The 18,751-nt window shown below is 43.2% G+C and overlaps 1 protein-coding gene across 3 annotated transcripts in view; it reads right to left on the reverse strand.

Moving 5' to 3' along the window:
* TMTC4 (transmembrane O-mannosyltransferase targeting cadherins 4) overlaps positions 1–18,296 on the reverse strand; it is a 50,304-nt gene extending 32,008 nt beyond the window's left edge. The window contains exons 1-4 of one of the 3 annotated variants that reach the window (XM_072994647.2): positions 18,184–18,296; positions 14,337–14,552; positions 3,287–3,402; positions 1,151–1,367 (exon numbers count right to left, since the gene is read on the reverse strand). In XM_072994647.2, coding sequence (XP_072850748.1) covers positions 1,151–1,367; positions 3,287–3,402; positions 14,337–14,498 — 495 coding nt within the window. In that variant the 5' untranslated portion in view covers positions 14,499–14,552; positions 18,184–18,296. The remainder of the gene's footprint in view (positions 1–1,150; positions 1,368–3,286; positions 3,403–14,336; positions 14,553–18,183) is intronic. The other 2 variants (XM_078391409.1, XM_078391410.1) reach the window with 2 other exon arrangements.
* Between the last annotated feature and the right edge of the window lie 455 nt (positions 18,297–18,751).

Raw genomic sequence — 18,751 nt, forward strand, 5'->3', positions numbered from 1 at the left:
TGTTACACACGGTACAGTTTAACTGTGGAATTCACTGCCACAAGACATAGCGATGGCTACTATTCTGGACAGCTCTAAAGGAAGTTCGATCAATTAATGGAGGCAGGATTGTGAGTGCTTACCAGCAGGGATGGCTGTGTATCTCCTTCAGTACCAGATGTAGCATATGGCTGTGTATCAGTGGCTGGGAGAGGTAAGACAGTGGGTGCCATTGCACTCATGTCCTGCTGACCAGCTTCACCTTGGTAACTGGCTGGCTACCATGCACACAGAATGCTGGGCCAGACAGGCTTTTGGCCTGATCCAGCATGGTTGTTCTCATGAACTCATGAGCTACAAGCAGGGTGGCCTTGATTTAAATCATTGGTTTAAACTGCGATTTCAATTTTTAAAAATGGATTTTTTTGATCATTTAAATCAAAAAGATGATGATGATGATGATGATGATGATTAAAATCGTAATTTAAATCAATTATTTTTTTAAAAAAACACTGATTTTTATTCACCCTGCCTACAAGATATTGGGCAGCACCCAATGAGGGCTCTGCACTAGTGGAAAGTGCCTCAATTCACATCTGGTGGGAAACCCAGTCTTTACCACCTCTCCTTAAGCACTGCAACCGTGTGTAGTCTGTATCTTCCATGCTGCCTCAGACCCACGTTCTGAGGGATGGCTGAAGGGGTAGACAATGTCAGGAAAAAATGGTGTGCCCTGGCTTACCTGAGCAGCACTACTCGCTCATGCAAAGCCATCAGCGGATACAACCTAATGTTTCATTCATGGCCTTAACATATCTCAGCTCAGCCCACAACTCATGACTTTCCCCTAGTAATATTTATGCTGACTGGAACAACTAAGAAATATTTTTAATAAATCATTCTGATAAGACTACTCATGTCTTTCCCAAGTTTCTCTCTCTAAAGCATTAATCATCTGCATGAAGACAGCCATATCAATACAAAGCAGATGTGAAGAGACATTATGCAAGAACACCAATTGCAGTTTATACACAGGCATGTACACACGCACACAAACACACTTGGAGAATGGCATACACAATACACGCTTGCAGGGATAGGGAAAAGTAGGGTGTGTCAATGGAACACTGGCATTTTACACTACTTTTTCATTGTGTCATTTTGTACTTACACATTCAGTGTGCACGGGATGTACAGCAAATAGCAAAGCAGCCAGCAATGATGATTTAGGGACAAGATTTAGCCGTCTGCCTTTGTTAGTATATTGCAGCCCACCCAATAATATTGAAAAGACGTCCACAATTAAGACGGAGATAATACAATGGAGTATTATGTTGATGACATGAAAGCCCAATGGGTGAAAGCCTTCAGCTAAAAGGTAATTAATCCTGTAAAAAGAAACAAGAGCAACAATAGAAAAACACTGAAGTTAGAAATCAGATAACACTTTAAAATTTTGAAATCTTTTTCAAATTATTACAGTGTTGTTGTTTTTAATGTGCTGTCAATTCTCACTTATGGCAACCCTTTTCAGGGTTTTCCAGGTAGAGAATACACAGGCTTGCTCTTCTTCCTGGTGCCATAAGGTTGAGAATCAAACTCTCAACCTCTGGCATCACAGCCAGATATGTAAACCATCCAGCCAACTATTATAGATGGCACTCTGCTAAAGTTAACCTGCCCTCCTCTTTTTATACATATGCAGCAGAAACTGAAGGAATGTTATGAGCAGATATCCAAACACATTAGTACCTTAACCTGGTTGCTGAAGAGAGGAGGAAGCACGCCCCTTCTCATCCGAAATGTACTGTGTTTTGCCTCTAGTCCTCCTTTCTTACCCTTTCCATTCTACAGTGGTGCCTTGCTTAACGACGATAATCCATTCCAGGAAAATCGCTGTTAAGCGAAAACATCATAAAGTGAAATTAAAAACCCCAATGAAATGCATTGAAACCTGTTCAATGTGTTCCAATTGGATAAAAACTCACCGTCCAGTGAAGATCCTCCATACGGCAGCCATTTTCGCTGCTTGTATAGCGAGGAATCCGTCCCTAAACACAGCGGGGAGCCATTTTAATTACCCGGTGGCCATTCTGAAATTGCCGATCGGCTGTTAAAAAAATGTCGTTTTGCGAAGAATTGGTTCCCGGAGTAGGGAACCGATCATCACAAAGCGAAATTCCCCCATTTATACCATCGTTTTGCGATCAGAAAAAGATCGTCGGTAAGCGGATTCGTTGTAATGCTGGGCAATCGTAAAGCGAGGCACCACTGTATCTCTTTTCTCATTTTCACCCTCTTGCTCATCCTCTTCTCATCCTGTCTGTTAACCCAGAGAGGAACTAAACCTGAGCCAGGACATTTAGAGTCTTTGCTCCAGAAGCCCTTTTAGTGACATGTGAACAGTAAGAAGAGTACCCTCCCCATAGTATTACGGTGTCATCACATTCAGCAGCCATGGACAAAGGGAAAGGATGCACACTCTCCACTAAGCCAATGAGGAAGGACTGTGACCCAGTGCGCTGCAATACAGAAGGCCCCAAAAGAGTTCCCTGTGGACTTCCCACAGACATCCAGTAAGTCACTGCGTGAACAGAATGTTGGAATTGATAAGCATTTGTACTGATCCATCAGGGATCTTCTTGTAAGCTTAAGTTTAAGCAGACTTCTCTTTTTGCTACCAGTCATAGCACTTCTTGAAGGGAACTGGCGCTACCAGCTGCCTCACCACATCCCATCCCATTGCACCTACTCTTTTGCCCACTCATCATGGGCTTACGTTCATGTCAGCAACTGACAACGTCCTTGCCCCCCGTGTGCTTATAGTATACACAGCAACAGGCTAGGAGCCAAGCAGCAGCCAATAGTCCAGTCTCTTAACTGAGCACGTTCTTGAGTGCTTCAATGAATAAGAGACTGGCAGTTGCACCACCCAACCCTTTCTTAGGCTCTACTGGGTCAGGAGCTGGTCCAGCTGAGAAAGTAAGCTTGATGGCCTTCCAAGTCCTTATGACCAGGAATGGAACAATACCTACTTCCTTTGCCCGAATGATGCTACGCCTGTTCCATGTAGCAGGAAAAGCCATGAGTGGGTGCTTCACTGTGGGGCACACGTCTTGCGCTCTAGGTTCTGCATAGTCGTATGGGAACACAGACGTTTTTCTCCATGGCTAAAGGATTAATGTACACCATCATGAATGAAACAGCCCTCCACACTAAAAGCAGCACCTGAATGAATTCTACTTCTGGGCTGCAGGCTTTTTCCAAGGACAAAGGCACTCTTCAGCATAGCTTGATAATGTCTCACCTGAAAGTTAACACAGTAAGCGGCCGATAGGATTTGTGGCTGGTATTGCTACTGAGTTTGCTGCCCCAGAAATCATGATGCCACAGGTCGCCAAGGGGGGTATCTGCCCTGAGGTCCTGAAACAACACAAAGTTATAACATCAACATCATGGGTAAAAAGCTTTGTTTTGGCTGAGCCAAAACAGGAAAACAGATCTGTAAAGAAAAAGTCCAGAGTTTTTCTCATCTACTGTGGGTGATCACGGAACAAAGGAAGGCTAATTGCCTTAGAGAGAGAACAAAGGAGTTGACAGCGAAAGTCCGAGCCAGCGGAGCCTACTGGCAATGCCCTGAGAGCTCTTTTATATAGTTAGCATGATTACATAGTATGTTATGAGAGAAACAGATAGGATACTGGTTACCTAATCGTAACTAGGTTTGGCTAAAATAACCCTTTGATCTTATGCTCTACCTCTAAGCAAAAGGGCAGAATAAGGGGCTACCCCACCTGCTGGCAGCTGCCGCATCCTGCCAGGAGTGTTTGCACGTCACTGGAACAGAATGCAGCTACAACCTTTAAGCAAAAGTTTCCCACAATCTACTACTGATCATACTATTTATTTTGTACATATGCTCCCTCTTCCTCAAGGAGCCTGAGTTTCTTTCCTCCCCTCCCACAAATGCACCAAATTTATCTGCACATCAACACTACAAGGTATGTGGAACTGGTGTCAGTTTGTGAACTCCCATTCTTCAAGCAGGGATTTAAATCCTCATCATGGCTCAACATCTAATCCCCACCTCACTTCTGAGAGATTTTTTTACAGCCTCTACTGCACTTCTAAAATACGTAAGGAAACACTAAAGAAAAACAAAAAAACATTCTTCAAATGTATGGGCTGATCATATGTAGCCGATAATATGCTTATCGTGTACCTCTTACTGGGTGAAAATATGGGGTCTAGTGGTTCCATCTCACATTCTTACACAGTCTGTCAATTATTCTAACCTTTAAATGAATGATCCCAGGATTTAAGCTCAACATTTTGTAGTGGAAAGGGAAGTGTCGATTTGCTCTTATTTAAAATAAATATATCCTCTTATGTCTACCACAAGAAGTGTCTTTCTTATTTATTTATTTAAAATGTTTTTACCCCACCTTTCTCCTTAAAAGGACCCAAGGTGGCTTACATCGTTAAAGCTAACAACAGTGAGTATATAAATACTAAAAAAGAATAAAACAAACACAGTATAAAAAACATGAGCAATACCAAACCCCATTCACAGCAGTAAGGTACAACAATCCATTAAAAATCCCCACTCAGGCAGCCAGTGACCAAGGAAAAGCTTGCCTAAAGAGAAAGGTTCTCACCTTCTTGTAAGAAGGACAGCAAAGATGGGACCAGATCCTGTGGGAAGCAGTTCAACACTCTGGAAGGAATGACAGAAAAGGCCATCTCACATGTCCCACCAAACACATCTGTGAAGGTAGTGGGACCGGGAGAAGCGCCACCCCGATGACCTTAACACTGGAGCAAGCTCATAAAAAGAGATAAAATCTTTGATTTAGCTTGGACCCAAGCCATTTAGGGCTTTATAGGTTATAGCAAACATCTTGAATTGTGCCCAGAAATGGATTGGCAGCTAATGAAGTGGCACTCCCTTGCTGTAACATGGAAATTGTGTGATCCTTGGAAGCAGCCCCTGTTTGCAATCTGGCTGTTGTGTTTTGGACCCACTGAAGTTTCCTGACATTTTCCATAGGCAGTCCCACATAGCACATGTTATAGTAATCCAGCCAGGATGTAACTACGGCATAGTCATCATGGCCAGATCAGACCCCTCCGGGAGTGGGCACAGCTGGTGCACTAGTTTTAATTGTGCAAAAGCCCCCCTGGCCACAGCCAAAAACTGAGTATCCAGGCTCACAGATGACTCCACGAGCATCCACAAGCTGCACACTTGTGTTTTCAGAGGGAGTACAACTCCATTCAGCATGAGCTGCATTCCTATTCCCTGATCTGTCCAAGGAGTTACATTAATTTCATGTAGCCAAAGCTTTCTGTTAAAATAACCTTCATAAATGCAATGTCGTTTAGCTGTCTGCACTAATAAGCTGAAACAAGTTTTAATGAGGGGATCTGGCATAAGCATTACAACCATAGCATACATTACAAATTACTTTACAGTAAAGAGGTACGCTTTCTCCTTTGTTCAGCAACCGGGTGCTGGTATGTTTGGATGTCTGCTTGTAACATGCCTTCAGTTTCTCCTGCCAATGTATGATTTTTCATTCTGGGCTGAGCAATGTATTGTACATTTTCATTTCTTCCTCTTTTTTGCAGCCAGCAAACCCTAACAGAAAGCCCAACACAAATCCTACAGATGGTAAACAGTGATAAATTCTTACTTGAATTGCCCACTAAGACACTTCGTAGTTTTTACAGAACGCTACTGAGCCATGAGTCTTAATTTGAGTTCTGATATACTGAAACATAGCAGTCAGCTCAACTGTGTCATGCTGCTGGTGAATAAGAAGCAGTTGTGAAGTGGTGATGAGGAATCCTGAGGTACCAGTGTTGTGGGACGCTGGTTATCTGTAGCCCAAAGACAGAAGGAAATTATAAAAAGAAATGGATGTGAAGAATGTACCATATTTTTCTGTGCATAAGACTATTCTTTTGTCTACAATTTTTAGACTAAAAATTGAGGGTCGTCTTCTACACGGAAGTAAGCTGAGGAGAGTACAAAAACAAGTGGAGGGGAAAGCAGGGATCAAATTGTTCCTGCAGGGCTCTGATCCCTGCTTACCCCTCCACGTGCTAATCCTTAGCAAAAGGAAAGCAGGGATCAAAGCACTGCAGGATCGCTTTGATCACTGCTTTCCCCTCTGCTTGCTAAGTCCCATGGGGCTTAACAAAAGGAGAGGGGAAAGAATCAAAGCAATCCCGTGGCTGTATAAGGGGGTAAGAGATCAAAATGCAGTTGCGGGATTGCTTTGATCCCTTTCCCCTTCCTTTTGCTAAGCCCCACTTAGATTTCTTAATTTTGGATTAGAAAAGTGGGGGCGTCTTATACATGGGGGTGTCTTATACACGGAAAAATACAGTAGATTGTTTTTCACAGGAACATCTGTGCAATATAGTTGCATTCAGATACACTAACTAATCCCCTACAGTCCACATGCACAGAGCTCTTCAACCTGCACTGAAGCCCTGGACAGCTGCATAGCAAGTACAGATGAGAGCAAATGCAACGCACAGAAGAAAAGGCCTGTAGAATGATGGTTAAATAGCACCACGGTGGTAACTCTGTTAGTCTGCTGCAGCAACAACAATGATTAAGAGTCTTACGGCACCTTGAAGATTGCTGAATTTTACTTGGCATATTCCTGCAGCCCACTTCCTCCAATGACAGATCCACATTAGTCTTCCCCAAAATGAAACCTCCATTCCCATCCACTTTAGCCAGAGCGACCATTAACAGTGATGATAAATGTTGCAGTCCAGACTCCACCTGGAGCGTACAAAATGCTGATCTAGATACTTACATGCATTTGGTTATGACTTTCACTGGGCAGCCTTGGGCAAATAATTATCTCTTGCCCAGCTCACATATTACCAAAAATAAAAAATAAAAATGGTAGCCACTCAAACGTTATCTAAACACTAGGTCTCTTTCAACACCTGTGTGATCCCTGCAGGCACAAATGAAAACAGTAGAAAGGTGGTCCAAAGTTTACTCTATTAATGAGGTGGTCCAACGGTCCAAAGTTTATTACTGATGTGAGATTACAGAGCAATGTTTATCAGGTAGCACTCAGGTAACACACAAACTGAGTTTCAGACTAATCTTTGCTCACAGGATTGTGGGAATAGAGCCACTTAGCGCTACTCAGATGAGGAAGGAGAGACAGAGGGGGAGGGGGAGAGAAAAGAGAGTACCAATAAAGAAAGAGCAGGATTTATTTGCAGAGGTCAACTCTTGAAGAATTACAAGATCCAGAAAGCACCATGGCAGCTTCCAATTTTTTGTACATTAACAACACAAAGTAGGCCTGAGACAGCATAGAGCCTCCAAGTCAGGTGCTGCTCCAGGTGAGCAAAACATAAGTGTTTGAAGGTATTTGCAGTTGTGGGTCTATGGGTTAGAACTCCCAAGATTCTGCCTGGGCAGTTCTAAGAGCTGGGCTCCAAAAAAACCCAAATGGTGCATCCCTAATTGCAAATTGGTGAGGTGATGTCATGAACTGGACAGATGTAAGATTCTGGTCCAGGTACGTAAATATATAACTATATCACCTTTGTTTCACCAAAGCTGACATCAAGGGATTGTGGAGCTTCAAAGAAAGAATGAAAACCCCAGCTCAGGAAAGTATCTTAGGCCCTCCTCCAAATTCTGCAGCTATGCAACAGACTGGATCACCTCTGTATGACAGGTAGCCCCAGGTTCAGCACCAGATCTCGCCCGTAGGACTTGGGAAAGAAGAACAAAGTTCCAACTTTGGCTAAGGCAACATCAAAGCTATCACTTGCAACAAGACGTTTCATTAGCAGTCTATTGTTCAGAGGTGGGAAGTCTCAATATGGACACTCTGGAGTCCTCAGATGGTCACGCTAATGGTGTAAATTGCAGCAGCAAACGTCTGCCACTTGCATTCCTAGTTGTGTGCCAGTTGCACAACATGGAGCATGACTAGGAATGCAAATAGCAATTCATTAATTAGTGGAAGTCACCACAATTTATGCCATTTACACCATTATACTTAGAATGGCAAACATCGCCCAGGACTCAGTAGCCACAGAACTTGCTATTACATAATTTTACATATTTTTAGGAGGCTCTGCTTTATTTAGTGGGCCTTGCTGACAGAGAGGTGCATAGAGGACTGCAACTTTAAGCATTTTTTTCTTCCCAGCAAATATTTCTGCTATAACAGGAACATACTACTATATTTGTACTGCACTAATAGAAACTCTAGGCATGATGAAACACTGCAGGCATCTCATTACATTCACAAAATAGAATGCAAACAATAACAATTATTCATGTGTGTGCTGCCTAGAGTATTATAACGCAGAAATAATTTGCACAGCTTATATCCATGGGTTATTTTAAAAATCTTCAGTAAATAAGAAAATAAGGCAAAGCAAATAAAAGATTCAAAAACACTTTGAAACTAAATGCTCAATGCTCCACTATGAGCAGTTAATCATTAACACATTTAAATATAGACAAAATTTCGCTATGAGTATGGACAAGTAAGTAATCAAACACCTATTTTAACAACGTTCCATGGTCTTGAACAGATGGCAATGGAGCTGTACTACCAAATGCAGTCGGGGTGAGTGGTGCACAGGGTGGTTGGATTTTACCTTCTAACATGGTGCTTAAATACAGCTAATTTCCACAATCACTTCCAGGATTTATTCTACCTCTGTGAAAATAATAAGAAATCTTAACAGAAGACACCTAGTGGCATCAGCTTTCAAGGCCTGGGGCTCACTTTGACAGATAACATTCCTGAGCACAACACTAGGTGTAAATCCAACATTACTTGTACAGACGTCCATTCACGCAATAGGAATTCCACTCCTCTTTCTGAGAGACCCCATCCGCACCATGCCTCCACATGTACTGATCCTTCAAGGCAGATCTGGAGGGGTACACTGCAGAGGCGAGGGGGAAGTCAATGACAGGGGCAGGAGGACTCTACTAATAACAACCACAACAGCACTTCTTCCCAAATAAGCCCAACTATAGTCAATAAAGCTCGCTCCCTAGTAAATGCATTTAGGACCCCAATCAAAGGGGAAGATCTGTCCTATCAGCCAATGTAAATGCCAGCCAGAGAATGTAAGACAGAGAACCTCAAGAACAGATATTTTGAATTACCAGTATCAAATCGGAAGGGAATTTCTGAAGAGGAGACAGAGCAGGACTTCAAAAAACAGAACGCTTCGCAGCACACCACTTTTATCTGCATCATCTCCCTGTCATGAGCGCACCTCACCCTGTGGAGCAGGTGGGAGGCAGGCAAGCTCTCAGCAACTGGGTCATTAAAACTTCTGCTCATTTGTGTGTGAACAACTGAAAAGATTAAATATGGGTACACTGAGGATAGATGCTTTACTATTTAGGTATCTCCTTGCTCTGTCTTCACATCCCAGACATCCAAAAACTATGTAATGTTTAACTGGACGTACTCCCACTCAAGGCATACACAGGGCTGTAGCTAAGTTTTCTCTGAGAGTGGCAGTTCACAAATAAATATGACAGGAACAAAGAAAAATGGGAAGCTCTCTCATACTAAGTCAGGTTCCTCTGACTACATGCCCTTCAAGCCCAGTACCGCCAACTCACACTACCAAACTCTCTCCGGGGATTCAGCCATGAAACACAAACAGATGCAATCAGGGCAGCATCAACAAGTATTTAGTTGTCTGCTTTTGTTTGGTATACAAAGTGCTGAAATGAGCATGGGCACCTGGCTGGTCACAACGAAGCATCATCCAGTCTCTCACGTTAGGGTCTGGACAGCTCTCTAGGGTACACGACTGCCAGTGCTTTTCTTTGTTTGAGAATATAAACGGCTCCATTCTGCCAAGGTTTACGTACATGTAAAAGGATGTAAAATGATCAAGCACATAAAAAAAAAAGAAACTTGTGGCTTAAAAAAAAAATCCCCCACAAAAATCACACTGGAACAGATGTACTATAGAAAAGCTTTTCCCAACCCAGCAGCCAGGGAATTTGTTATTTCCCGCTTACTGCCAGTAGATGAGCTAAGACTCCTTCCCAGCAGTGCTATCTGAGGTATTTGGAACTAGAGATAGAATCACCATAAACTACCCTTAGGCAACCAAAAAACTAACTAGTCTTTAAGATACCCTTGAACTCACTGGAATACATGCCATTAGAGATGGGCACAAACCGCCGGTTCAGCGGGTTCATGCTGGTTCATTTTTCAGCCAAACAAGTGGATTAAAAAAGGAGGCTTCCTGGCTCCGCCTCCTCCAGGGCACCACTGAATACCTGTCTGGCAAAAAATCGACCCAGCACGAACCACCTATCTCTACATACCATTGGTCTTGTGCACGATAACGCCCTCTTTATTAGCAGTAAATGCATAGCTTTTATAAAAAAGTTCACATTGTACAAAATAAATTTTCTGAACAAGCAAGTCCTCACAAGTGAAGACGTGGTCTACAATTTTAACTATAAGGTCCAAGTTCTGTTCAATGTTATTTGCCACTGTTATTGTGGAAGGATTGGATTTTAGATATGAGGTAAGGAATTAGAAAACAGTGGTTTGCTCCCAAACCAAGCCACCGTTTGTGGACGATTCCACTGAACGCAGCAGGGATTTACTTCTGGGTGAACAGGCATCAAATCATTTTGTCAGAAGCCTTTGCACTGAGATAGTAATTTGACATATGGCCCATTGCGGAGCATTGAGATGACAGCTGCACTACCTTCTCATTCAATCTGGGCTGAGAAATTTTACACATAATCACAACAGTCGGAACATATGCCCTAGAAATGATTGTCTGAATCAGCCCCAATTCAAAGCAAACAAGTCACAAGGGTATTCTCAAGAAGCAAAATATAGTACATACTACAGAGCTGTAGCAAGAAGGAAAAAAGGATGCAATTTCTTCTCAACTCTATACAGCATATATTCATTAGCATAATCACGTATATTCATGTTCCTCTGTTGATTTAGAATCTATAAAGTGTTTGATTTTATGCACCACGGTGTTAAAATTCAAGAAGGACCAATTTTTATTAACCCATGTAAGAGACATACACTCTGACTAAAATGTTTGCCTTTTTAAAACATACAAAACTCAAATCCTTCCTATACACAAATTTAAAACACAACAAAACATAGAGCGATTTTTAATGGCAAAAACATATCTAGAAGGTTGTCTTGATCACCAATAAAATTCAGTAAGACTGCTCCGTACTCCAATACTCCCACCAAAATCTACCCGTATCATCCGATCAAGTCAGGAGGTGATGATGAGGAGCCTGACGCTGAGGGAGGCCCAGAAGGAAAAAACTAGAAACCGGGCCTTCTCGGCGGTAGCTCCTCGACTCTGGAATAACATTCCTCTGGAGATTCGTGCGGCCCCTTCACTAGGCATCTTTAAAAACCAACTGAAAATCTGGATGTTTACGCAGTTAATACTTGATTTTCTTTTTCTTCCTATATTTTTTTCTTTTTCCTCTCTTTATACATCTTGAATAACTTGTCTATTGATGTTTAATTTTTTTTATATATTTTATATGTTGTTATATATGTTGGAAGCCGCCTAGAGTGGTCGTTCGACGATCTTTTTCTTTTTATACTTTCTTTGATTTTTATCTTTGTTTACCTGTAATGTTTTTAAAAAAATTTTAAAAATTTTATTGTTGGTTTGATTGTAAGCCGCCTAGAGTGGTCTAGTATGACCAGATAGGCAGGATAGAAATAAAATAAAATAAAATAAATAAATAAATAGATAGGCGGGATATAAACACAATCAATCATTCAATAGGCATAGGACCAACTGGAAGAGTTATGTTCCATTAGAACTGAAAAGAAGGAAGTATATAACTTTCATAAAAGAACCACACAGTAAAATCCTACATTTGCCTAGACATAAATCACTAGATCTACAACACGCATTCACCTGCCACAGATCACACAGAGGAAAATCAAACGGTGTGATACTCTTCAAAAAGGCCAAGGTTACCAGCTCTTTTCCTGTCAACTGGCAAGACACAAATTCTGTTTTTTCTAAAACTGAGTTAATATTGACAAAAAAAAATACAAGGTATTGGCTTTAAACATAGTCATATTTAGTATAAACCCACTGTAGCCAGTAGAAGTTATTCATAACTAACTAAACTGCTATTTATATCAGTGGGTCTCCGCTCAGTATGCCTCAGTTCAGATCCCACCAAGCACTTCCATGGGGGGGCGGGGGAGACACTGCTATTCACTTTCAAGAAGGATACTGGACGACATTTTAAAGCAGATAGTTCTCCATTTTCAAATGGAGGAAATATAAAAATCTGTACACAAGTGATTTTATTCAATGAATCCTGAGCAAAACCAGAATGTTAAGGTGTGTTTGAGAAAGAGAGAACAGATCTATTTAACATTAGTCTGCTTCAGAGGTAAGTACTGGGATGTGTGGAGAAAATGTGCATGGAAAGAGGAAGAGGTCAGTTGAATGGACTGTGGAAGGGCATGTCAATATTGTTCAGAGAAATGCAAAAGCCACCTGTGTGAAATGCTGAAGGAAAAGAAGGAGGAAAAACACCCTTCTGCATCAGAGACCTTCTGCATGAAAAGCAACACTTTTAAATGTATGCTCTACATCAGCAGTTCCCAACCTCAGCAGTTCCCATCCTTTTTAGCCCTGCAGACCGGCTGGGGAAGGCGAGGCACCCCCTGCCCTCGTGCACATGCACAAAGGAGCGTGCGTGCACTCGTGCGCAGGTGTGAAGAGTAGTGCAGCACTCATGCAGTTGCGCACCCTCATGCACATCCGCGAAGGGTGGCACAGAGCTTGTGCAGGCGCATGCACACTCATGTGCATGCTCAAAGGGCAGCGCAGCACTTGTGCAGGCACACACATAAACAGGTTGGGGGAAGTGCATCCGGGGGGAGTGCATGCGGGGGGGGGAGGTCTCTCTCCGGGGCCCGGTCCAGCTCAGGCCACAGACTGGCACTGGGCTGCAGACAGGGGGGTTGGGGACCTCTGCTCTACATCATTCTTTGTTCATGAACCATAATGGGGGGCGTTGTTCCCTTGTACTGTCACAACAGCGGTGTCAGGTAGTTTAAGCTGAGAGATGGAGATCTGTTCAAATCTACCGAAATAAACATCATAGCTAAAAGGAGATTTGCAACTAGGGCTCTCCATTCAAATTCAAGACACAATTTGAACTCTGCATTCTACTGATGCTGAGAAAGGGTGAGGCAGTGATATCGCAAGACTAACAGGCCTTGCTCAGCAAAGAGCACTGCAGGATTTCAAGTGAATGCACTGACAGGTGGAAGTATGGGGCAAGAATGGATAATTCATGGTGTACGTCTATCTATAGCTGCTAGTCATGATGACTGTATATAAAACCCCAGCATTTTAAAGAGCATTAACAAGGGAAGGTTTAACCCTTTCGAATGCTGGGAGACCAGATAGATGGCCAGGTTTTGCTAGGACTTCGGGAAGAATGGCGCAGTGGGTTGGGCCCACCTGTCTCTTGGCATTGTTGCTGTTGCTCATTTGACTGCTTTTAAATTCAAAGAGAAAGTAAAAGGTCCATCAAGAGTGCTACTCCATCTCCTCACACCTGCCACTGCTTGCATGTTCAGAAAGGGCCTGTAAACAGGCAGTGACAACAAGGGGGCAAGGAGAAACAGAGAGAAGAGGGGCCAGGGATTAATTGTGTGCCCCTGCATGAGTGTGGGCCTCAAGCTTTGTTCAACACTGCCTACTCCTGATTCTAGCATTGAGTGAAGTATCACCAAAAAGCTAGAATTAGTGTCACATGGCGTGACTAATGAATAAAACAAATGAATTTATCTTTCCTTTACAAAAAGCAAAGCTTATTTGTGATTTTGCCTTATAGCCACTACCGATGTATGGAAATGCATGATAAGATTATTAGAGGTTTGCTCTTGGTGCCTGTTCCTAGCTTTTAGAATTTAACTGAATTGGCCAGTAATTGCTTAAAGAAGATTGTCAACTGCTTGAGGTCACAGTGCAGTCCAGCTCTTCCGCACATGATGCAAGAAGCAGGAAGCTGTGAACAACTCTGGTTTATGTGTGTGTGTCTCCAATAATAGTTTCACAAGCAAAGGCTTTACTAAATCTGAGTTCTGTTCCACATGAGACTAATCATCAGCTAGGACAGTTTCGTAGTCAATTAAAAAGGTTTTCAACCCATTGATTAAGGTAGCCAATTAAAAGCCTGTATCTCCAACTAAATATCCTCAGCCTGGTTGCTAGAACAGATTGTTACTCATCTCAGATGATTAGTAATTAGCCAAGATCCAAAATAAAAAGGCACTAACCTTGTTATTGATGATAGCTTCAGAGTCATCAAAGACAAAATCCCCATCATAGCTGTTCACAAAGCAGATGATGGAAAGAAATCCCACAATGGTTTTAACCCAGTAGGGTGGAAGGAGTAGCAGAGGTATGTCATGGTCCAGGTTAACTTGCACCTGTGCCATTTTGTACAATACTTGTCCAAAATTCGGAGAGCCAACATTATGTTGGTTGCAAATCTGAAACAAATACAATATGTTTTTGTAAACAGCTAATGGAGTCTTAAAAATAAGAGTTAGCAGCAAAAATAAAATTAAAAATTAAAAAAAGCAAGGATCAAAGATTGCGGTACTTTAAAACGAACACATTTGTTTCAGTGTGAGTTTTTGTGGATCAAAATCCACTTCCAACAAAACCCACTTCTTCAGTCTATGAAAGTGTCTGCTTACCCTTCTTTGTGCACATTATGTTATCTATTCATAGAACACTGGTACTCTGAGAGGGCAGATGAATAAACCAACCATACATATAAGATATTCCAGGGATGCTGAGATTATGGCAAATAAGACATACATTGTTCCTAGCATTCCTGCATGCACTCCATATTCATGTAAGAGTCTGGTGCATCTTTCCCCAGTATAGCCCTTTATTTCCACAGTTTGGAACGTTAGTTTTCGGTAGTAATAAACTGAAGTTATGGTTCCAAAGCTCACACAAGTAGATATATCCATTGTCACAAACTGCTTTGCCATTTCATAAAAGCAACTAAGACTTTCTTTTTAGGTACTCTCGCCAATATGCTGGCTGTTGCCCATTATCTTCTCCCATTTCACTTAATGTTGCCTCATTATCAACAATGAGACAGGGATTCACAAAAGGAAATTAATCAATTAACCCAATCAAATGGGTTTTGAAAGATGGGTCTATCAATCATTAATGAACAGGGGAGCAAAAGAAAACTAAATCTGCTCTTCAGGTCTTGGGTATCTTCTCATGATAGCATCCTGAAATCTTTTACCCACAAAGCTACCTTGTCAGATTTCATGGAGTTATAAGCAGGATGGATTTAAAAAAAAAATCAATGATTTTTAAAATCGAATTGATTTAAATCATGGTTTAAATTTAAAGCATGATTTCTTATTTAAATAATCAAAAATAATTATTTTAAAACTTAAATCACAATTTAAATCAATTTGATTTATATCAAATCCACCCTGGTTACAGGGCACTCTGGTGTGCACTCAGGTGAGGAAAGGAGAGCTGCTGATGTTAAAAGTCTCCACATAAAGTTTACTGTTCCCTACAGACAGGGCTGTTTCAAATATTAGAGGCCACGAGAATCGCAATGTGAATCTTGAGAACCTTCCTCATGACATTTTCAAGCACTCATGTTGAGTTCAATGAGAAATTATTCTGCCTCAGAAAGGGCAACTCTGACACAAGACGTCATGCTTACAACAGCCATGTTTTTAGGCATTCTACATCTTACACAGTTATAAGCAGTAACAACTTGATAAACTCCATAAATGTTGAAAAGTAAAACTGTTTATGCAACTAGCTATGTCAAATATCCAAAATAAATTCTTTGTTCTACAACATATTCCTTTGGCTTAAGTCTCTCTTTCTCTCTCTGGGTACCAACCTCAATTGATGGGGTTGGCTACTCTCATGGCATATATGACATATCCCTTCCTAAAGTCTGCAAATACAGACAGAAAACTAAGCTCTTGCTGGTATGATAGAGTTATATCTGAAACTCATTGCAAATTATTTTCTAAAAATGTACCTTCCTTCCTTCATGCACCTCCCTTACCTTTAGGCCTACTATCCCAGAGATCACTTCCTGTTTCAGAAAAAAACAAAAATCCTGCAACACTGTATATTTAGCAGCATAATACATTTTCAATATATGCTGTAGGGTTTATTTATTCACAAGTAATTCCCCTCCACTAAATTTTGAAATGCTGGGAACCAGATTTCAAAGGCTTCCATCCTAAGCACCATTCTTAGATGTTTTTTTTTTACTTTTGAAGTCACTGCGCTGAATGACAAGGTTTTGTATTCTTGTTGGAAAACAAAACAAAATGAAACAAATCATAATTGAACTTCTGAAAAATGGCAAGCAGTATGTAGCGAAAGCAAAGGGCTTGCTGGATGTTATGCACTGAATGAACTAGTATTACACATGTACTAATCCAGTTCAAAGCTCAGCCCTTGTAACTATAGTAATGTTCCGTGTGGTAGCAGTACTCATAAAAATTACATGAAGTGGCATACAAGAGCTAATAGGAACCCTTGTGGCAATATGCTAATATTCCCATATGTCTTAAAACCAACCTACTGGGTTTTTTCCAAAAGCAGTAACTAAAACAACACAGTAGCCAGCAAAGGTATAGAGGAGCAGGCTATATTGTACAGGTATCCTCCTCCAATCATCACAACATAAAAGAGTGCCATCTCTTTAAAAAAAAAAGGGGGGGAGAAGGAAATTAATGTATCACTATAAATATACATCCTGCCTTTCCCTTGAAAAGTTCTGATGTTCTTTCCAGAGGATTCTTTTCTTTATCTCTCTCTCACACACACATACACACCATGTGTGCAAATCTCTTTAAACAACTTGAATTACTGTGCACAAGTCTGATGCAGGAATCCTGCATGCAGTGAAATCCTACATCTTTAGCTTCCTCAGCGATGAACCTTCCCAAATTTTTGGAGACATAGCGCAATCCAATCAATGTCTACTCTGAAGTAAGCTCCACTGCAGTCAATGGAGCCTACCCTTAAATAAACATGCACAGGCCTACAGGCTCTCTTTTCTTTCTCTCCCCCTCCCCTGTAGCTTTTTACAAGGGTTGGATAATGCCTTCTACTTTTTCCTGATCCGACATTCATACAGGATCACTTCAATGATCTGCATTCGCTTCTTTCTTAACAATGACTCTTCCATCTTCCTTCTCGCAAGATATTGCTAGTCGGCAATTCCCACGAAGTGTGAACCGAGTTTCCAAATCATTCATAAAGTAGGCTTAACAGCAGATCTTTTTTTAAAAAAAAATCCATCATATTATTTCTCTTGGAATTAAATCCATGGTCTTGTGCTTATCCCAAAGAGGACCCCCGAGCCCTTTGTATAAAAGGGGGGAGCCAAGGATTGCGCCTGCCCACAAAAGACTTAAGCACTGAAGGTCCAGTTGTGCCCTTCGATGCCGGTGGCTCAGCCCCAGTGCAGGAAGACCTCGCTACCCACGGCGGCTAAAACGGGGACCGACCACCCTGCCCATCCGGCGCAACCTTTTCTCGGACCCAAGTTTCCCCTCGCGAGTTTAACGGGGCTGATTCCCCCCCCCCGCCTCCTCGGCGCGCTGAGGGCTGCCGCCTTGCATCTTCCCCACCGCGCACCCGGGCAGGTAACAACACTCCTCACACACACACACACCCCGAGACGCGCAACTGGAGCGATTGCACCGCTCGGGGGTGGGTGGGCTGGGAGGACCCCGCCAACAACTCCTCCAGAAAAGGGCAACACGGGGGGGGGGGGAGTGGAGAGCCTGGAAGCCGGGAAGCGAGTCCATCCCGAAGTTATTTGGGCCGGATCCCTCCCTCCCTCCCTCCGCGCCTCCCTCCCTCCGCCGCTTTTGTTGTGTCTCGCGTGTTTCCTTTTGTCTTGGGAGTGCGCTCTTCCTTAGGCTGGGGGCTGGCTCGCGGCGAGCCGCCTCTGCCGCAGAGGGCTCGGTCGTGGGAACAACCCCAAGGATGCCTGCCTGTCGAGGGACGCCCTCCGATCCTCCGCCAGCCCCGGCCTCTAGGGCGCCCGCCTGCCCGCTTCCCCCCCCCCCCGCCTGTCTGCCTGCCTCAAACGGGCTTTACCTGCAGCTAGAAGGAGCCCGAGCGGCATCTCGCACCCGACCGCGGAACTCTCCTCGCTCGCCTGCTGATGCCGGGGGGGGGGGGGGGAGGATGGGCTGGCCCGGAGGAGGAGGAGGAGGAGGAGGAGGAGCCGCCGCCGCCGCCTGCCTTTCTCGCTCCGGGAAGCATCCTTCCAGTCCATTGGCTCGGCCTGCTTCCTCCTCGTCCTCCGCCACCGCCCGGCCCCCCTCCAAAAAGGGGCCGCCGCCCCCCGCTCATTGGCCGGACGGCTTTGACGTCAGGAAGGAGGGGCGGGGCCGAGACTGGGACGAAAAGGTCCGAAGAGGGCGAGGAGGGGAAAGAGGGGACCGGTCTGCGCGACGGGCCTGAAAGGGTTAGGCATGATGGTTGCCTTGCGTGGACCTCCTCGCCTGCCTGCCCTTGACAAGCCGGACTCTTTTGGGGTTACACGCGCAGCAGCCCTGGTCTCGGAAGCAAGCCCCACTGAGTCGCGTGTGCGGTTTGCTCTCCCTCTGTTAAGTGACACGGGCAGGGGCAGAGGTGGGGGGGCTGGTTGACCCTCTAGTCT

The sequence above is a fragment of the Pogona vitticeps genome, chromosome 3 (genome assembly GCF_051106095.1).
Source record: "Pogona vitticeps strain Pit_001003342236 chromosome 3, PviZW2.1, whole genome shotgun sequence".
NCBI classification, from domain to species: domain Eukaryota; kingdom Metazoa; phylum Chordata; class Lepidosauria; order Squamata; family Agamidae; genus Pogona; species Pogona vitticeps.